General features: G+C 33.5%; 2 protein-coding genes and 1 long non-coding RNA gene across 3 annotated transcripts; 2 read left to right on the top strand and 1 right to left on the bottom strand.

The window, feature by feature from the left end:
• Positions 1-350: 350 nt before the first annotated feature.
• Positions 351-5,511, top strand: LOC109154835 (serine/threonine-protein phosphatase PP2A catalytic subunit). The gene is made up of 7 exons (XM_019302580.1): positions 351-546; positions 652-957; positions 2,527-2,641; positions 4,340-4,448; positions 4,530-4,607; positions 4,739-4,930; positions 5,030-5,511. The coding sequence occupies exons 2-7, from the start codon at positions 705-707 to the stop codon at positions 5,201-5,203; spliced, it is 921 nt and encodes a 306-aa protein (XP_019158125.1). The 5' UTR covers positions 351-546; positions 652-704; the 3' UTR covers positions 5,204-5,511.
• Positions 5,512-6,286: 775 nt separating this feature from the next.
• LOC109154836 lies at positions 6,287-9,340 on the bottom strand. The gene is made up of 3 exons (XR_002049800.1): positions 9,266-9,340; positions 9,040-9,151; positions 6,287-6,369 (listed from the first exon to the last, which is right to left on the bottom strand). It is a non-coding gene; the product is annotated as an uncharacterized LOC109154836 (long non-coding RNA).
• Positions 9,341-11,861: 2,521 nt separating this feature from the next.
• LOC109154747 lies at positions 11,862-17,424 on the top strand. The gene is made up of 10 exons (XM_019302475.1): positions 11,862-12,003; positions 12,097-12,231; positions 12,766-12,882; positions 13,261-13,377; positions 13,753-13,869; positions 13,979-14,150; positions 14,259-14,357; positions 14,505-15,430; positions 15,534-16,751; positions 16,835-17,424. Exons 1-10 carry the CDS (start codon positions 11,862-11,864, stop codon positions 17,422-17,424), a joined length of 3,633 nt encoding a protein of 1,210 aa, XP_019158020.1.
• The last annotated feature ends 1 nt before the right edge of the window (position 17,425 follows it).

Genomic DNA, 17,425 nt, shown 5'->3' with positions numbered 1-17,425 from the left:
TTGAACCAGTTGACTCATTGATCGTTTTGCAGGGTCCACAGCACCATCCTGCGTCGCAAGTACACAGAATAACAAGCAACTACAGCGCGACACGTGTTACTTCTACATTTGTTTTAGAACCAAAAAAGAAAAAAGAAAAAAGAAAAAAAAACTTGACCCGGCGCCCGGCGGAGCCACCGGAGCGAGAAATTTCCATCGTTTTCTTCGACAAAGCTTTTTAGTTAGTGAGAGAAAGTTTTAGAGAGAGAAAATGATATTCATTTCCATTTCATTTCGCTTAATTTGAGTTTCATTTCCCCATTTTTACCTATTTTTTCCTTCTTTATTTTTCTAAAATATATAAATACGGAGAATTTTGTTCCCTAAAAAGTTTTGCTGGATTTTTTCTAGAGAGAGGGGGGAGAAAGAGAGAGAGAGAATGAATTCATGTTAATGGAGATGAATCTCACACATACGCAATGATTGGAAGAGAGAAACCCTAAAATTCTAATTTTTTCCCGATGCTGAGTCGATTTTGATATCCTTTTTGCTGAATTTCTATATCCGGTACGTGAAAGTTCATTGATTCATTTATTTTTGTATTTTTTTCTGCTTTATTTATTATTATTTTTTTCTATTGAATGTTTAATTAATTGGCGTGGAAATTTTCAGATCGGAGGGAAAGGGGGAGAGGTGAAAATTTTGGAATAAAATAAAAAGTAAAAATGCCTGCGCACGCGGATCTGGATCGGCAGATCGAGCAGCTTATGGATTGCAAGCCGCTGACGGAATCGGAGGTGAAAACGCTGTGTGATCAGGCGAGGACGATTCTAGTAGAAGAGTGGAATGTACAGCCGGTAAAATGTCCGGTCACAGTATGCGGAGATATTCATGGCCAGTTCTATGATCTGATCGAGCTATTTAGGATAGGCGGCAACGCTCCTGACACTAATTACCTTTTCATGGGAGATTATGTTGGTGAGTTTGCATATCCTATTTCAAGCTCGGGATTGAGTATTCACTTTTGTATTTGCTTAGTTTATTGCACATTTGCCCCACGATCTAATGATTTTCTACGAATATAATGTTTAGTCTATGCAATATTAACTTGTTTCTGTGAAAAATAAAAAATAAAAAAGCATTGGAAGACATTTGAACCTCTTTCTCTAATCTGCTGAATAATGCATGGAGTGGAGTGATGTTTCCTGGTTGAAACTGGTTATTGTTATGAGTTGAGGACGCTTAGAAATATTTTTCCTGTGTTGTTCTATGCTTTTGCAATTCCCATTTACATCATTATTATTATACCATTGGCATGATATAGGCAGAGCTATTGTGTTAAGAGTTCGAATGACATGCCTTCATAAAAAAGAACCTTGCTTTATGCTTGGCTTTGCATGGGTCTTCGTTATTTTTTTATGTTTATGATGGGTTTACTAAGGTCAATATAAAAGAGTTCATTGTCACCAAGCAGCATCTGTTTCTAATGCAAACTGGCTTATGAAGATGGTGTCGTGCAATATGTGAGCTTTGCCTTTTGCACAAGTTAATCTGATCAAGGAACTTTAGAGATGATGGACAAAGTTGTTAGCAACATATTTAAAAAAACAATGCGGGATAGGGGATTCACTGTAAAATTATTGATCCTATTTGTTTCCTCAAAATGTAGTGTTTTGATAGTGGGTTTTATCTCACAACTCTATCCATGGCTTATTTTCATCTTTTACAACTGGTATTTTGCATGCAGTACAAAATTATCCATTTGGAAACGAAGTCTCCTAAAGTAAAATCTTGTGAAAATGACACTTTTTCCCCTTGAATTATATTTTTATAGCCCTTTCCCCCCTTGAATTACTCATTTATCCACATTACCCCCTCAATTATGTAGAAAATGGCGATTTTTCCCCCTTTATTAAGTCGGGTTTTGGACTGTTAAAAGTAAAGGCAAAATAGGTATTTCAAGTCACTTTTCTTCTCCAAAAAATTATTGCTTATTTGTGGGAATCAGAATAAATGGGAAAAAGAATAGACACCATTAGCAAATATCATAATTATAATTTTAAGTTAATGCTAGTAACAGGATTAATATTTAAGCACAAAATTAGCAATAATGAATTATTTGTGTTTAAGTATTAATTATGTTACTAGCATTAGATTATAATTATAATTATAATAATATTTGCAAACATATAAGCAATAATTTTTTGGAAAAGAAAAATAAATGAAATACTTAGTTTATCCTTATTTTTAACAGTCAAATGCCCATTTAATAGAGAGGGGAACAAATCGCCACTTTCAAATAATTGGAGGGGTTAATATGGATACATGAATAATTCATGGGGAAAAAACGCTATAAGCATATAACTCAGGGGGTAAAGTGCCATTTTCCCTAAAATCTTTGTACAGTAGTACCAAGGAATTTAGTACCCTGATTATATCTTGGCATATATGAGTTTCTTGTTTATTTTCTGCATATCTATGTTTTTAGTTTTAGTTTTTCTTGCAGTAGTGTTGTTTTTATCATGTTAATACTTTCATTAAATGCAGATCGTGGTTATTATTCAGTTGAGACAGTAACACTTTTGGTTGCTCTAAAAGTCCGCTATAGAGATAGAATTACAATTCTTAGAGGAAATCATGAAAGCCGGCAAATCACCCAAGTGTAAGTTTTATACTTGCTCAAATGTGCTTATAATAATTTTGTGATGACTAATGGAACTTTACACCTGAATTCAATGTATCTTATTGTTATAAGTGATGTGAATGAATTAACTTTTAAGCCATCTGCCCATCTTTATTGTGTATATGCATATTAACTAACTTTTGGCTATCTATTAGTGATGAGTAACTGAACTTTACCCCTGAATGCGTGTCTTATTACAATTTTGTAATATGCCAATCATGTCTCTATAATTTGGTTTCCTTATATTGAGGGTATTTACTTGCCTATTTCATGACTGGATATATACAATTAATGTTGTCCCTATGTCAATAATATTTCATGCCTATTTGAGAAGTGGATGTTCGTACTGTTTTTCTAGATGGATAGGTTGTTGACCCTTCCCCCCCAATGAAATGTGGAACCTAATTAAACTATTTAATTATGCTAAGTACTATTCCTATTCTGTTAAAAAAATACTCTGTATTTTTATTTTCTATTTAATGTATGGATTTTTTTTCAGAGGTGTGCATTTTCTGTGTGTTTAATTAGCCATATGAGGGCCCCAGTTAGATGGGAGTGATAATGTGTGGTTGTAGTAGGAAATTGGATGTGATGAGAGGTAGCCAAAACTTACTTTCATAGACATCACTATGCAAGACAGGCTAGTGCAAGGTTTAAAAACACTTAATGGGCCTCAAGGCGTTCTGTTTTGGTGAGGCGAGGCGTAAGCCTCAAGGCGCTTTGAGGAATAAGCCTGAAAGTGTACCAAAAAAGTATCAATAAATACTTTTAAAAGTTCAACTACCAATTGAAGTTCAACAAACAATAAAAAAGAAAAAGAAAAAAAAAAAAGAAGCTAGCATCATTATATAGTAAACAAATATATATATTAGAATAAAAACAAGAAAAGAAACAATGGGAAGAGAAGGAGAGAGGAAAAGGTATTAAAAAAAAACTGAAACGGCTGGAAGAAGGTCACAACTGGTCTACGAAGGTCACCGACTCGCCATCACCAAGGCCTGGGTCTCTCACCACTGATGCCGCCGTTGCTTGAAGAGCCGTGAAGCGGTGAAGGGCCTAAATCACAACTGATCTGCAGATGTCGCTGGTCTGAGCGATGTTGATTTTTTCTTTCTATTTCTTTTTCCTTCTTTTAGTATTGGGGGAAGAAGGATTTGGATTGTATGGGTCAATTTTAAAAAAATTAGGCCTACTAGTTGCAGCCCAAAAATTTAAAATCGCCTCAAAGCTCACCTCAAAAACAGCCCTTGAGGTGCACGTCTTGCTTGCCCCTCACCTGCACAAGGTGTGCGACTTTTGTTCTGGGAACAAGGCGCACACGTTCAGGTGTATCAGCAACGTATCATACTGAGGCACGCCTCAAAAACACCTTTTTAAACACTGGGCTAGTGGAAGGGGTTATGACCTAACCGGCATTAAGGAGAGCAGAATGGAGAAATATAATCCACATAACCAACCACAACTAGTTTAGGATCAAGGCTTAGTTGAGTTGAGTTTGAAATGATTTGATGCAAAACATCTATATCTAAAAGTAATGATAAGATACACTGATTAACTGGCCAGAGATATCTGCCTATTCCTTTTAGGAAATAATTATTCCGCAATGAAATTTGTCAAAATTATGCTTCTTCTTTCTTGACTTGGTGAAGGAAATATTGATACCTTTTTGGCTGCCAGGTATGGTTTCTATGATGAATGCTTGAGAAAGTACGGAAATGCAAATGTTTGGAAGTATTTCACTGATCTGTTTGACTATTTGCCCCTAACAGCACTCATCGAGAGTCAGGTTCGAGTGGTTACTGTCCAGAGAACCATTTTAATGATCTCATTTGAATGTATTTTGCTGAATTAAGTTTCGTTATCATAGGTATTCTGTTTACATGGTGGACTTTCACCATCCTTGGATACGCTTGACAATATCCGAGCTCTGGATCGTATACAAGAGGTATCGAATAAGTCGTATGGTCAATAATCATGAATCCTTTTAGCAAACACATTCTCTCCCTCTGACATAATGGGACACACTCTCATACAAAGGCCATGGAAACTGAATTGATCACATTTCAACAATTGTAGGTTCCCCATGAAGGGCCAATGTGTGACCTGTTATGGTCTGATCCGGATGATCGATGTGGTTGGGGGATTTCTCCTCGAGGGGCTGGTTACACCTTCGGACAGGATATAGCTGCTCAGTTCAACCACACCAATGGGCTCACTCTGATTTCAAGAGCTCATCAGCTTGTGATGGAGGGTTACAACTGGTGCCAGGTTTCTGACTTTATTGAACCCTCTCCTTGATCCTTTTTACTCTCATTTTCCCCTTCACGTGATTACAACTGGGAGTAAAACCTTTCCTTTTCATTACAGGAGAAGAATGTGGTGACTGTATTTAGTGCACCAAACTATTGTTACCGGTGTGGTAACATGGCAGCCATACTAGAAATCGGGGAGAACATGGAACAAAATTTTCTCCAATTTGACCCTGCCCCTCGACAGATTGAGCCTGACACTACGAGGAAGACTCCCGATTATTTTTTGTGATCGCGATGCTTGTGATCCTGGTGTGTAGTCCAATCATCACTGTTTATGCCATTGTAGATTTGTACTTTCTTTTGAGTACTACTATTAATTCATACTAGCCAATGCAGCCTACATCACATGTGTGCAATTTTTTGGATCTTTTGTGCAAAATTTGGGTGAAGGGACGATGTATTTTGTATGAATCATATAGCCTTTTTTTTTGTTTTTTTTTTTTTGGGAATTTTTAGTCTTGTCAAAATGTTGTTAACCACCAAAAATGTGTATTTGCTTAAATTACAACCCCAATGGGTTTGGGAGAACTTTGTTTTTTATTTATTCCTTAATCCTACCCAATCTAGTTATAGTGTGAGCATGGTTGTAGTAGGCGCTAGGCGCTAGTCTGGCGGCCGGGCAGCGTCTAGGCGGTCTAGGCGGCGCCTAGGCGGATTCTAGGCGGGCACTAAAAAAATTAAAAAAAATAGTGACAGACTTGTAGTTCGACAATTTTAATGAGGTTGTTTTCAACGTTCACTCAAATAATACATCTAAATAAATGAAATAATGATAATTTATAAGTCATAATGTCATAATAATATCCTTCTATATATTAAAGCCATATAGCCATGGCCAATCAAATGGCTGTATTTTCCCGCCCATATAAAACTACAGCGTTTTGACTATTAGTTTGATCCATTTTACGTTTTTTTTTTCTGTTTTCTCTTTTTGCATGCTATTTTGGTTTTTGTTTTCTCCGATAAAACTTTGCGTATAACAATATATATCAATTGTTAGTATTCTACATAAGGTAGAATACTTAAATATCTACAATTCCCTCATCGGAAGTTGATCCAAATCAGAACTTTTTATCAGCAGGTGTTAATAGAAGCATAAAAACAGTTATCAAAACAATTATTACATCTTTTTAAGTTCTTAATATAAATATAAATAATAACATTTGAAATCTATTAGCCGACTACTCAGAAGACGTTTCAGTCTTCGGTGAAACATCATCATTAATCTTCATTAATGTTTCATCCTTCGAGATACCCAATGGCAGAATCATCCTTCTATAAATACTATAGAATAGCAAACACCACTCTCACCTTCTCCTTCTTCAACCAAAATCTCCTGTTCTTGGTTAAAATGGGATCTCTGTTTGTATTGGCCAAAGATCTCAACACAGAATGCTACACGAAAGCCATTAGGCTTAGATTAGTAAGAAGTTATGATGTCCATGAAGGGAGAAATACGAGTATTATTAAAAGTCAAGAGCTGTTGTTTCACGATTAAGAGGTAAGCTTTTTAATGTTGTAATCCTTCTATATTGTTATTTACAGTTTTTAGTAAATTGTTTTACATCAAATTTTTTTTTTTTTTTTTTGTTTCAACTATTCTGTCTAGGGAACCTATCTCCATTGCAACATCCCAAAGGAATACTTGGATAAATTCTCAAATCATTTCACAGCGGGAAAAGTTTATTGTATCAAAAACTTTTTGGTAATTTCTAATTATTATCAGTACAAGCTCACTCCGGACAAATACATGATTAAGTTGAACCATCAAACTACTGTTCTAAGACACCGTAGGAAAGACTTTGCTAAGTGTATGTTCAGGCTTCGCAGTTTTGATGATATCCTAGGCAGAAATATTCCTGAGAAATTATTATTCAGTTAGTATACAATAATTTTTCTTTGCTATACTTTTTTTTTTTTTACTCTAAACTCAATGTTTGTTGTCCAATATTTTCTTCTAGATGTCATTGGCAGGGTTGGTGAGTTTTACCCTCTAAAGTCAATTACTATAGGAGGTTATCCATCAAAGCTGGTTGATTTTATTATTGAAGACTCCAAGTAAGTTCAGAAATCTTAAATTCTAGATTCAATACATTAAAAACAATCAACATTTATTTAACAGTATATTTTACAATATTTTAGGAACAATAGGATTAAATGCACAGTATGGGATTCACATGTGGATGATGTACTGCCCTATTTTACTGACAATGTTGATGGCCCTATAATTATTCTGATGCAACTGTGTAGAGCAAAGCACTTAGACAGTAAGTTTCATCTCCTTATCACAATTATTTTATACACATTTCCTATATGAAAATAAACATCTAACAAATTAATTCTTTATTTCAGCTGAAGTAAGAATATCAAGTTCATATAATGCAACCAAGGTTTGGATAAATCATGATTGTCCCGAGTTTGAAGTATTCAAGGATAGGTAAATTTTACTTTTCCATCAAGGTCTATTTTATTTTGTATCACTATCTAACCATTGACACTTTATCCAGTTTGAATGATCAGCAGACTCCTATTAGGAGTATGACAAATGTTTCAACATTTTCATACCCTAACAGTCAGGAATATTCTAGCAAGAGACCTATGATTGTAAGCATCATAGCTGACATTTATAGGAGGGCTGAGGTAATATTCATTACAGTCTCTTAGTTTTATCAAAATAATTTTTTTAGATTACTATTTGGAACATTTAACTCTCTGTTCTATTTGACTAAAATACAACAGCCAGGCTATTACCATGTTCCTGCAAGAATCAATGGATTGGAGAGTGCCAGAAAATGGTATTACTCTTCTTGCAAGAAAGAAGGATGTTTTAGAAAACTTGAGCAGAAAAAGGCATTACTTTGGTGTGACACCTGCAAAATTAGTTGGCAACTGGGAATTCCTAGGTACAGGTTGGGTGTTAGAGTTGGTGACAAGTCTGGGGATGCACATTTTCTGCTATGGGATAATGAATGTTCTGAGTTATTAGGATTGAGTGCTTATGATCTCAGAAACAAATACTTGGAGGTTTGATTTTTTTTTTCAACTTTTTTTTTTATATATGCTTTAATAGTTAATACAACCTACTATTATGAAAAATTAAACTTTCATTGTAATTTGCAGGATCCTACAAAGATTTCAACAGAATTTGATGCTCTCAGAGGCAAAGCTATGGTTTTTAAAGTATCAGTAAAGAATGACCACATTAAAAACCCTTTCTTACCTATTCCTGTGGTGAACATAACGCATGATGATGAATTGGTGGCAGCACACTGTACTCTTAAAGATGATAAGGATGAGCTCTCAAAACTACTTGCTAAAGAAGAAGAAGAGGATGATCCTAATGTGTGTAACTGACCTTCTAGACATTTCGTTTTATGTTGCTTATTTGATTGATTTTTTTTTAAAACATGCTATTTTTTAACTCAGGATTATGAATCTGGAGATTCATCTGATGAGGCCAGTAGCCCTGCTGTACAGCAAAGTCAGAAACCTATGATGGCAGATAATGATGAACACATATCTCCAGGTCCAACCAAGAGAAATCTGATGGACCAGTTCTCATCAACTCAAGATGCAAAAAAATCAAAACCAATTGATATTAAGCAGGAAAAAAAATGAACTCAATCAGTTTGTTGTTGTAATGCGGTTTGACTAAGGGTTCTGCAACTTTATCTGTTTTGGTGACATTGCGCAGTTTTTATGCTCTTTTGGGACAAGGACTTTCGTTTTTTTTTTGGTTAACATTGCAATGGACATTATTAAACTTTAAGGTGGATGGCCTTTCAACATTCATGTGATATCTTAGTGGTTTTGACTAACTATATTAAACTATGTTTATTTTATTGTCTATTATTCTATGTTTGCTATCTATTTTCTAATGCAGGTTATATAAATGCTCATGACACATTGCACATTGAAGACTGAAGATCACCAAGAAGCTTTAAGGACAATTCTATGTACTACATTTAGAATTGAAAATAGATTTAGAGCATCAATTTGTACTACCTTTCTATGTAATCTACAATGCTATGTAATGTGTAAATAGCAATATATAAGGATTTTTACCTGTAAAAGCTCTATCCTTTGGTTTCACCATCAAATGGTTCATCCCTTTCAAAGTGAAGTCTTGATTTCACAACACTTTATGTGTGTTATATAGTTTTAAGATTGCACTTTCCTACATTCAAACAAATTGAACATTCTTATTATAAATGGATTTTCTTACTTCATTTAAACTATATGCAAAAAAAAAAAAAAAAAAAAAAAAAAAAAAGGATTGGCAGAAAATTACCTATCAATGGGACTTTGTCTTCAGAAAACTATATAACACACATAAAGGTAAATCCTTTGTTTTCACCATCAAATGGTTCATCCCTTTCAAAGTTAAGTCTTGATTTCACAACACTTTATGTGTGTTATATAGTTTTAAGCTTGCACTTTCCTGACATTAAAACAAATAGAACAGTCTTATTATAAATGGATTAAATTACTTCAATTAAACTATATGAAAAATAATAATAATAATGGATGGCATAAAATTACCTATCAATGGGACTTTGTCTTCATATAACAAGAATTGAGCTACATCAACTTCACTGAATCCAATATAAGGAATTTCCAGACTTAAGTCAAAAACATTACCTAAACTAAAATAATGGAGCTACAATTAATGCATTCATGTAAACTTACAATTTAAGATTAATTTAGTGCAAATAAATTCCCTGGGTAGCCTATGTCTTCATTTAGCTATGACTGGAATTAATACAACATTCACAGAAGTTATTTAACTTTTTAAACAGACAGTAAACCAAATAAGCAAGTATTAATTCAGTTTTAGAACATAGATACATATATATAGCCAAATCAGGTTTTAAAAATATAATGATATTGAAAAATTGTGAATGTTGAAAAAATACTGCATTAATGCTAATTATAAATGTAAGAATATTTTAGTGAAAATAAATACCCTTGGCAGCCTATGTCTTCATTTACCTCTGACTGAAATATAATGCAACATTCACAGAGGTTTTTTAACTTTGTAAACAGACACTAAACCAAATAAGCAACTATTAATTCAGTTAACCAAGAACAAGAGATTTTAAACCAAATAAGCAAATAGTGAGTACTGCATTAAAATGGTGGACCATAAAACACTAAATTTAAACTCTTATTGTGTCTATAATGAGTGTAGCAGAATGTATAGGTATTGTTTGATCACGTTGGAATAAATTGTGGCATCAGAATGTACTTTCATCACTTGCCAAATCCTGAAAAATAAAGGTTAGTAGTGAATAAAAAGTTAAGATAAATTCACTAATCGCTAAACAAAGTAATTTATTGCAAAACAGTAATCCTATAAGCAGTAATATTAAACTAACATAAAGCTACATACACTACCATCTACATCATAATTAATCATCTGCAACTTATTTTGCAAACAACTTATATGTATTAGATACATAACTACATTCAAGTATAGCAATCGAGATACATTCAACATGGGCATTAGAAACAAAGTTCATCATATACCATTTTCTGCAAGTAAATGGTTAGTATGAAATAAATATTTAAGTCAAATTAATGGCAATGGTGGAATAGTAAAAGACTTTTCTTATTCCCAATAAGACTAATCATTAATGGGAATCAAATCCTGCTCTATATCAACTCAAAAATCAAGTAATTGCAGTCTAATGTACTGACAGAAAAAAAACTTATTCAAGCATGCTCTGCACATAGCCTACCAGATTACACACAAAGGAATACTACTGCTCACGCAATGAGGAAGATCAGTGCATCCACAGTCATCCGCGGCAAAAGGAAGAACATAACAACTCAACTAGGTAATAAACATTTGGTTACCTATAAGGCTTTATCTGCATTCTTCTCTTCGTAGAAATTCAGAGTAAATCTTCTGGCTGCGACATTTTAGGGAAGACAACAATAAAAATCAGATTACAGTTTGTTTATAACCCGGCGATGAATTTATAGAGTAAAACAAAAACATATGGTTTGTATAAGAACAATTTGTATATATATAATTAAAACTACCTGTTTAAGCAAATCTGTATATCCTTCTTTGAGATCGGCTGTCTTAAAATCCAGATCTAGCAACAGAGCACTGTAGATCCGTAGAAAACTATTAGAGATGATCGAAAATTTATACCATCTCAAAACCAAAACTTTTGGGCCATGAATAGCTCTAGATCTAGGAAGAGAAGCATTACAACTGTTTGGTAGAATAGAACTCAAAGGAAAATAAAACCAGATACTCATTCTACGTTTCCAGATCTGGATTGTGAAAACATTACAACTTAATACTCTATGTAATCTTGATGCGTAGAAATAGAAATTGACAACAGTAGAACAGAGAGGTAAGGTGCAGTCAGTGAAGTAGGATGAAGAAATATAGAAGGATTCAGTGCTTTGTCTAGATAGGTCCATGGTAACACAGATAGCTAGAAGATCGGAAATGTCTAGAATGCTTCTTCTCGACATTTCTTCTTCATTTCTGAGAAAGGAAGTCTTACCTAGCTAAATGGATCATGGGTACATTACACGTGTATGCCGAGGTTGGCATATTGTTTTTTTTTTTTTTTTAAATTTTATATATTGGTACAGAGAAGACTTTGATTAATAAAAATATAGAATAATTATTTATTTAGTATATCACATAGGGTTTACACTTTGATCAATAACTAAATAATTATTTATTTAGTTTTTATAACATTTAACTGCTTACAATGTCATTTTTTGCATAAATCATAATATGTTGAATTGGTACTAAAGAAATTGATGTATTCATCGAATGTTTCTTAACTTAGAGTTCCAATTATAATATATATATATTGATATATTTAGCTAAACTAAGTGTTAATTGCGTATTTGATATGGCAGAAGATGAAGTTGGACAAAATCAATCTACCAATCTAGAAATCCATTTTGATAAAGAGAATCATATCAATTTTAGAGATCATGACACTTCAATACCATTACAAGAATTCAACACCCCGTCAAGCAATCAAATGAATGGTAAATAATTTTTCTTTTCAGTGTGTTTTTGGAGAATGAAATTTAGTTTTAGTGTAAGATTGAAGTATTGCTTTTTCTTGCTATTTTGTTCAGGTAATCAAAACAATCATTTGCCAAGCACTTCAAAGTCCATTTTGACATGCAACAACACTTTAACAACGAATAAGAGGCGTGTACTTAGGCCTCTTCGTAACAATATGGAAACCCCATCTAGCACCGTGACTAATGGTATTGGCGTATTGTTATTAATTTATTATTTCAATTGTTCGTTAAACATTTTATATATTATGTTAAATCTTTTTTACATTTGTAAGACTATATCATTGTTAAATACTCATACAATGTAATCCTTTGTCAAATGTTATATTTTAATAATTTGTAAGTTGTAATTAATCATTTATTTTTAAAATGTAACCATTGGCAGGATGATTAGTATATTATTTTAAAATTTTAGGGATTATATATATCTTGATTGCTTGATTTTTAAGACTATATCATTGTTAAATACCGCTACAATGTAATCATTTGTAAAATTAAATGTTGTTAAAAATTTTAATAGTACTAGCTAATATAAAAATTCTTGAACATGCCACGGTCATTAGGGGAAGTGCCGAATGTTAATCAAAATATTATTTGTCAACCATTCAAAAACAACATAAACGGTACATCTAATAAAATAGAAAAAATTGATTTTTTTTAATGATTTTTTCCATTCATGTCATTCATTTTAGTTTTATAATTTTTTCAATTTACACATTTTAGGTTCATGTGTTGTTAATAAAACCTTAACTCAAGGCAATTTACGGTTTAATCGGTTGTTAATGCTAAATTTGAACACTGTAACTAGAGGATCAACTTCTCTTACATCTTTGCAAAATGGTTAGTATTTTCTTTTAAAATTGTTGTAATTAAATATATATGTTGTTTGATTGCTTGATTGCTTGATTTTAAAGACTAGATCATTATTAAATACCGCTACAATGTAATCATTTGTAAAATGTTATGTTCTTAAAATTTGTAATTAATGTTACAAAGTCCTATTTGCCAATAGTCCCAGGTTATTATACAAATTCTACAACATGCCAACAGATAATAGGGGAAGTGCCGAATGGATACCGTAATATTATTTGTCAAACCGTTAAAGACAACATAAACGGTTAATCTCATACAACTCAAAAATTCGACAGTTTTTAATGATTTCTGAGATTCATTTAATTCATCTTAGTTTTTTAATTTTTTCTATTTCACATTTTTTAGGTTCATGTGTTGTTAATCCAACCTTAACTCAAGGCAATGTACGGTTGAATCGGTTCTTAATGCCTGAGTTTGACAATGTCAATAGAGGATCAAGTTCTGTTACATCTTTGCAGAATGGTTAGTATATTATTTTACAATTTTAGGAATTAAATATATATGTTGTTTGATTGCTTGATTAATTGATTTTTAAGACTATACCATTGTTAAATACCGCTAAAAGGTAATTAATTGTAAAATTTTATGTTTTAAAATTTTATAATTAATCGTTCAAATTCTTATTTTCCAATGGTCCCAAGTTATTATACAAATTCAACAATATGCCAACAGACAATAGGGGAAGTGCCGAATGTTAATCAAAATATTCTTCGTCATCCCTTTCAAGACAATAGAAACGGTAAATCTCATAATACTCAATAATTGGAATTTTTAATCATTTTTACATTCATGTCATTTATCTTCTTTGTTTCCAAATCTCAATTTAAAACATTTTAGGTTCATGTGTTGTGAATCCAACCTTAAATCAAGGCAATGTACGGTTGAATAGGTTGTTAATGTCCGAGTTTGACACGGTCACTAGAGGATCAACTTATGTTACATCTTTGCAGAATGGTTAGTATATTATTTTCAAATTTGTAGAATTCAATATATATGTTGTTTGATTTGTTGATTGTGTATATTCAATTAAGAACATAACATTAATTCACAAAAAATTTTATAGGTACATATTTAGACTTTGGTGATCCAATATATTCATGTGACCATTGTGGTGCGGTGTTTTGGATGGAAGAAATGATCAACCAAATTTTGGGAACTTCAAGACCAAAGTATTCGCTTTGTTGTACTCATGGAAAAATCAAGTTGCCTACTAAACCAACTCTGCCTGCTGCATTGTTTGATTTGTTTTTTAAGAATGACAACAAGAGTGGTCATTTTTTAAAAAATATTAGGTCCTACAACAATATGTTTTGCTTCACTTCAATGGGTGGAAAAATTGATAGGACTTTGAATAATGGTACTGCACCACCTGTTTTCCGCTTACACGGTCAGAATTTCTACCTTTTGGGAAGCCTAATGCCTGAATTTGGCTCTCGACCGAAGTTTGCTCAATTGTACATATATGATACTCAAAACGAAATACTCGCATCGATGCAATTAGGTATGTCAATTCCATTCTATATAGAAATTGCATTGTTCGATTTTTACTATATTATGCTAATTAAATATATTTTGTCATAAATATACAGAGAAGATGATGTTCACAATAAACTACATGCAGAGATAGTACAAGACATACAAGACGCATTAGATCAAAACAATGTCTTAGTAAAAAGTTTTCGCATGGCAAGAACAGAGATTGAAACAAATCCGATGGCAGAGATTAAGATCAAATTAATAGGAAAGAGGAATAAGGATGCGCGAACGTATAATTTACCACAAGTCAGTGAAGTGGCGGCTTTGATAGTGGGAGACTTAGATCCAAATATGGGAGAATGTGATATCTTGGTGGAATCAAGATCTGGTATTTTTAAAAGGATTAGTGAATTAAACCCGGCCTATCTACCACTGCAGTACCCATTGTTATTCCCATTTGGTGAAGACGGATATAGAGAGGATATTCAATTCTCAGGTGTTCAACAACAAGGCCGACCTGGTCGTATTAGGATTAGTCCTAGAGAATACTTCTCCTATTATATTCAGGATAGAAAAAATGAGATGTCAACATTGTTGTTCGCAAGAAGGTTGTTACAACAATTCCTGGTAGATGCATACACTATGATCGAATATGGGCGTTTAGTATATGTTAGGACCCACCAAAGATCATTGAGATGTGAGTCTTATAAATGCTTGACAGATGCTCTGACCCGTGGTGAACTTGATCCATCTGCCCAAGGCCGTCGAATTATTTTGCCTTCAACTTTTACAGGTGGTGCAAGATATATGGTCCAAAATTACCAGGATGCGATGGCAATATGTCGATGGATTGGGTATCCAACTCTCTTTATTACATTCACATGTAACCCAAAATGGCCTGAAATTGTCAGATTTTTGGAAGAGAGAAGGTTAAAGGCAGAAGATCGGCCAGATATAATATGTCGTGTCTTTAAGATGAAGTTAAATGCTCTAATCAAGGAGATTCGTAAAGAAAACATATTTGGTTCTGTTCTAGCAGGTAAAGAATTTATATGTTAAAGTTTAAAAAATTATTTATTTTTTAACAAGTCCTTTGATCTATATTTCAGAATACTGAATTTATTAATGTTTTTTTATTGTAGTGATTTATACCATTGAATTTCAGAAAAGAGGTTTACCGCATGCGCACATATTGTTGTTTCTGGCAAATCACCGTGGGTCTGTGGCTGCAACAGATTTAGACAACTTCATTTCAGCAGATATACCAAGTGAGTTGTGCGACCCAGAGTATCACAAAGCAGTAGAAGAATTTATGATGCACGGTCCGTGTGGTACGTGTAGGAAGAATTCACCATGCATGGTTAATGGTAGATGCTCCAAATATTATCCAAAGAAATTTGTAGAGAAATCAACAATGGATGAAGAGGGTTATCCTGTTTACCGTAGGAGTGACAACGGTAGGACCATAAAGAAAAATGGTATTGATCTAGATAGCAGGTATGTCGTTCCACACAACAGGCATTTATTGGTGAAGTATAGGGCTCATATAAATGTAGAGTGGTGCAATCAATCCAGATCAATTAAGTACTTATTTAAGTATGTGAACAAGGGGAATGATCGGGTTACGACTGAATTCTACAACAGTGTTGCTGATGAAGCTAATGGAAAGGTAATCGATGAGATCAAGATGTATTATGATTGTAGGTATATTTCACCCTGTGAGGCAGCATGGAGGATGTTCGCCTTTGATATACAGATGAGGGATCCGTCTGTAGAGCGCTTGAGCTTTCATCTACCAAATGAGCAATCAATCATATTTAATGATGATGATGTTGTCAATGATGTTGTTAACCGTTCAACTGTGAGACAAAGTATGTTCACGGCATGGTTTGATGCTAACAGCAAATATAGCGAGGCAAGAAACTTGACTTACGCTGAAATGCCAACAAAATTTGTATGGAAAAAAGATAAGAGAGAGTGGCATCCAAGGCAAAGGAAGTTTGCAATTGGTCGTATTTTTTATGTTCCGCCAAATAGCGGAGAAATCTTCTATCTTAGATGTTTACTTAATATTGTGCGTGGACCAAGGTCCTTTGATGAAATTAAATATTTTGAGGGGGTGCAGTATACTTCATTTAGAGATGCCTGTTATGCACATGGTTTAATCGAGGATGATAAAGAGTATGTTGACGCGATTAGTGAAGCAGCGATATGGTCCTCAGCACATTCTTTACGTAAATTGTTTGTAACCTTATTGACATCAAATTCAATGGCGAAACCAGAGAAAGTGTGGGATATTGTTTGGCAATACCTAGCTGATGATGTTGAGTTCAATGCTAAAAGAAATACAAGTAATCCAGGTAAACAATTCTTCTTCAAAACACATACTTAAATGTACTTTTTGCAGTTATATATTCAACTAATTTGTTTATAAATTATGTAGATTTGATGCTCAATGACGAACAGAAGAAAAATGGGGCACTAATGGAAGTGGAAAAGTTGTTGAATGCTTGGAACAAGTCTCTAAGTGATTATCCACCAATGCCGATGCCAGTGGAAAGTCATGAATACTATTTCGGTAATCGGTTGTTGTACGAAGAATTGGCGTACGACAAAGAAGCTTTAAAGCTAGAACATGAATCTCTGTTTTCTAAACTAACTGATGAACAATTACTCATATACAACAAAGCGATTGTGGATGTTGAATCTAATAAAGGTGGTTTGTTCTTTGTTTATGGATATGGTGGAACTGGCAAGACATTTTTATGGAGGACACTGTCGGCTGCTTTAAGGTCAAAGGGACAAGTTGTTTTGAATGTAGCATCAAGCGGTATAGCCTCGCTACTTTTACCGGGTGGAAGGACTGCACACTCAAGATTTTCTATCCCCATTGCAGTGAATGAAGACTCAACTTGCAACATTAGCCAAGGTAGTCCACTTGCTGAATTGATTATAAAAGCTAAGTTAATCATATGGGATGAAGCTCCGATGATGCACAAACATTATTGCGATTCACCAATCCAAAAAGCTTAGA

The sequence above is a fragment of the Ipomoea nil genome, unplaced genomic scaffold (assembly GCF_001879475.1).
Source record: "Ipomoea nil cultivar Tokyo-kokei standard unplaced genomic scaffold, Asagao_1.1 scaffold2653, whole genome shotgun sequence".
NCBI classification, from domain to species: domain Eukaryota; kingdom Viridiplantae; phylum Streptophyta; class Magnoliopsida; order Solanales; family Convolvulaceae; genus Ipomoea; species Ipomoea nil.
Note: the sequence above shows the minus strand (reverse complement) of the source record. Positions and strands in the feature narration are given on the sequence as shown.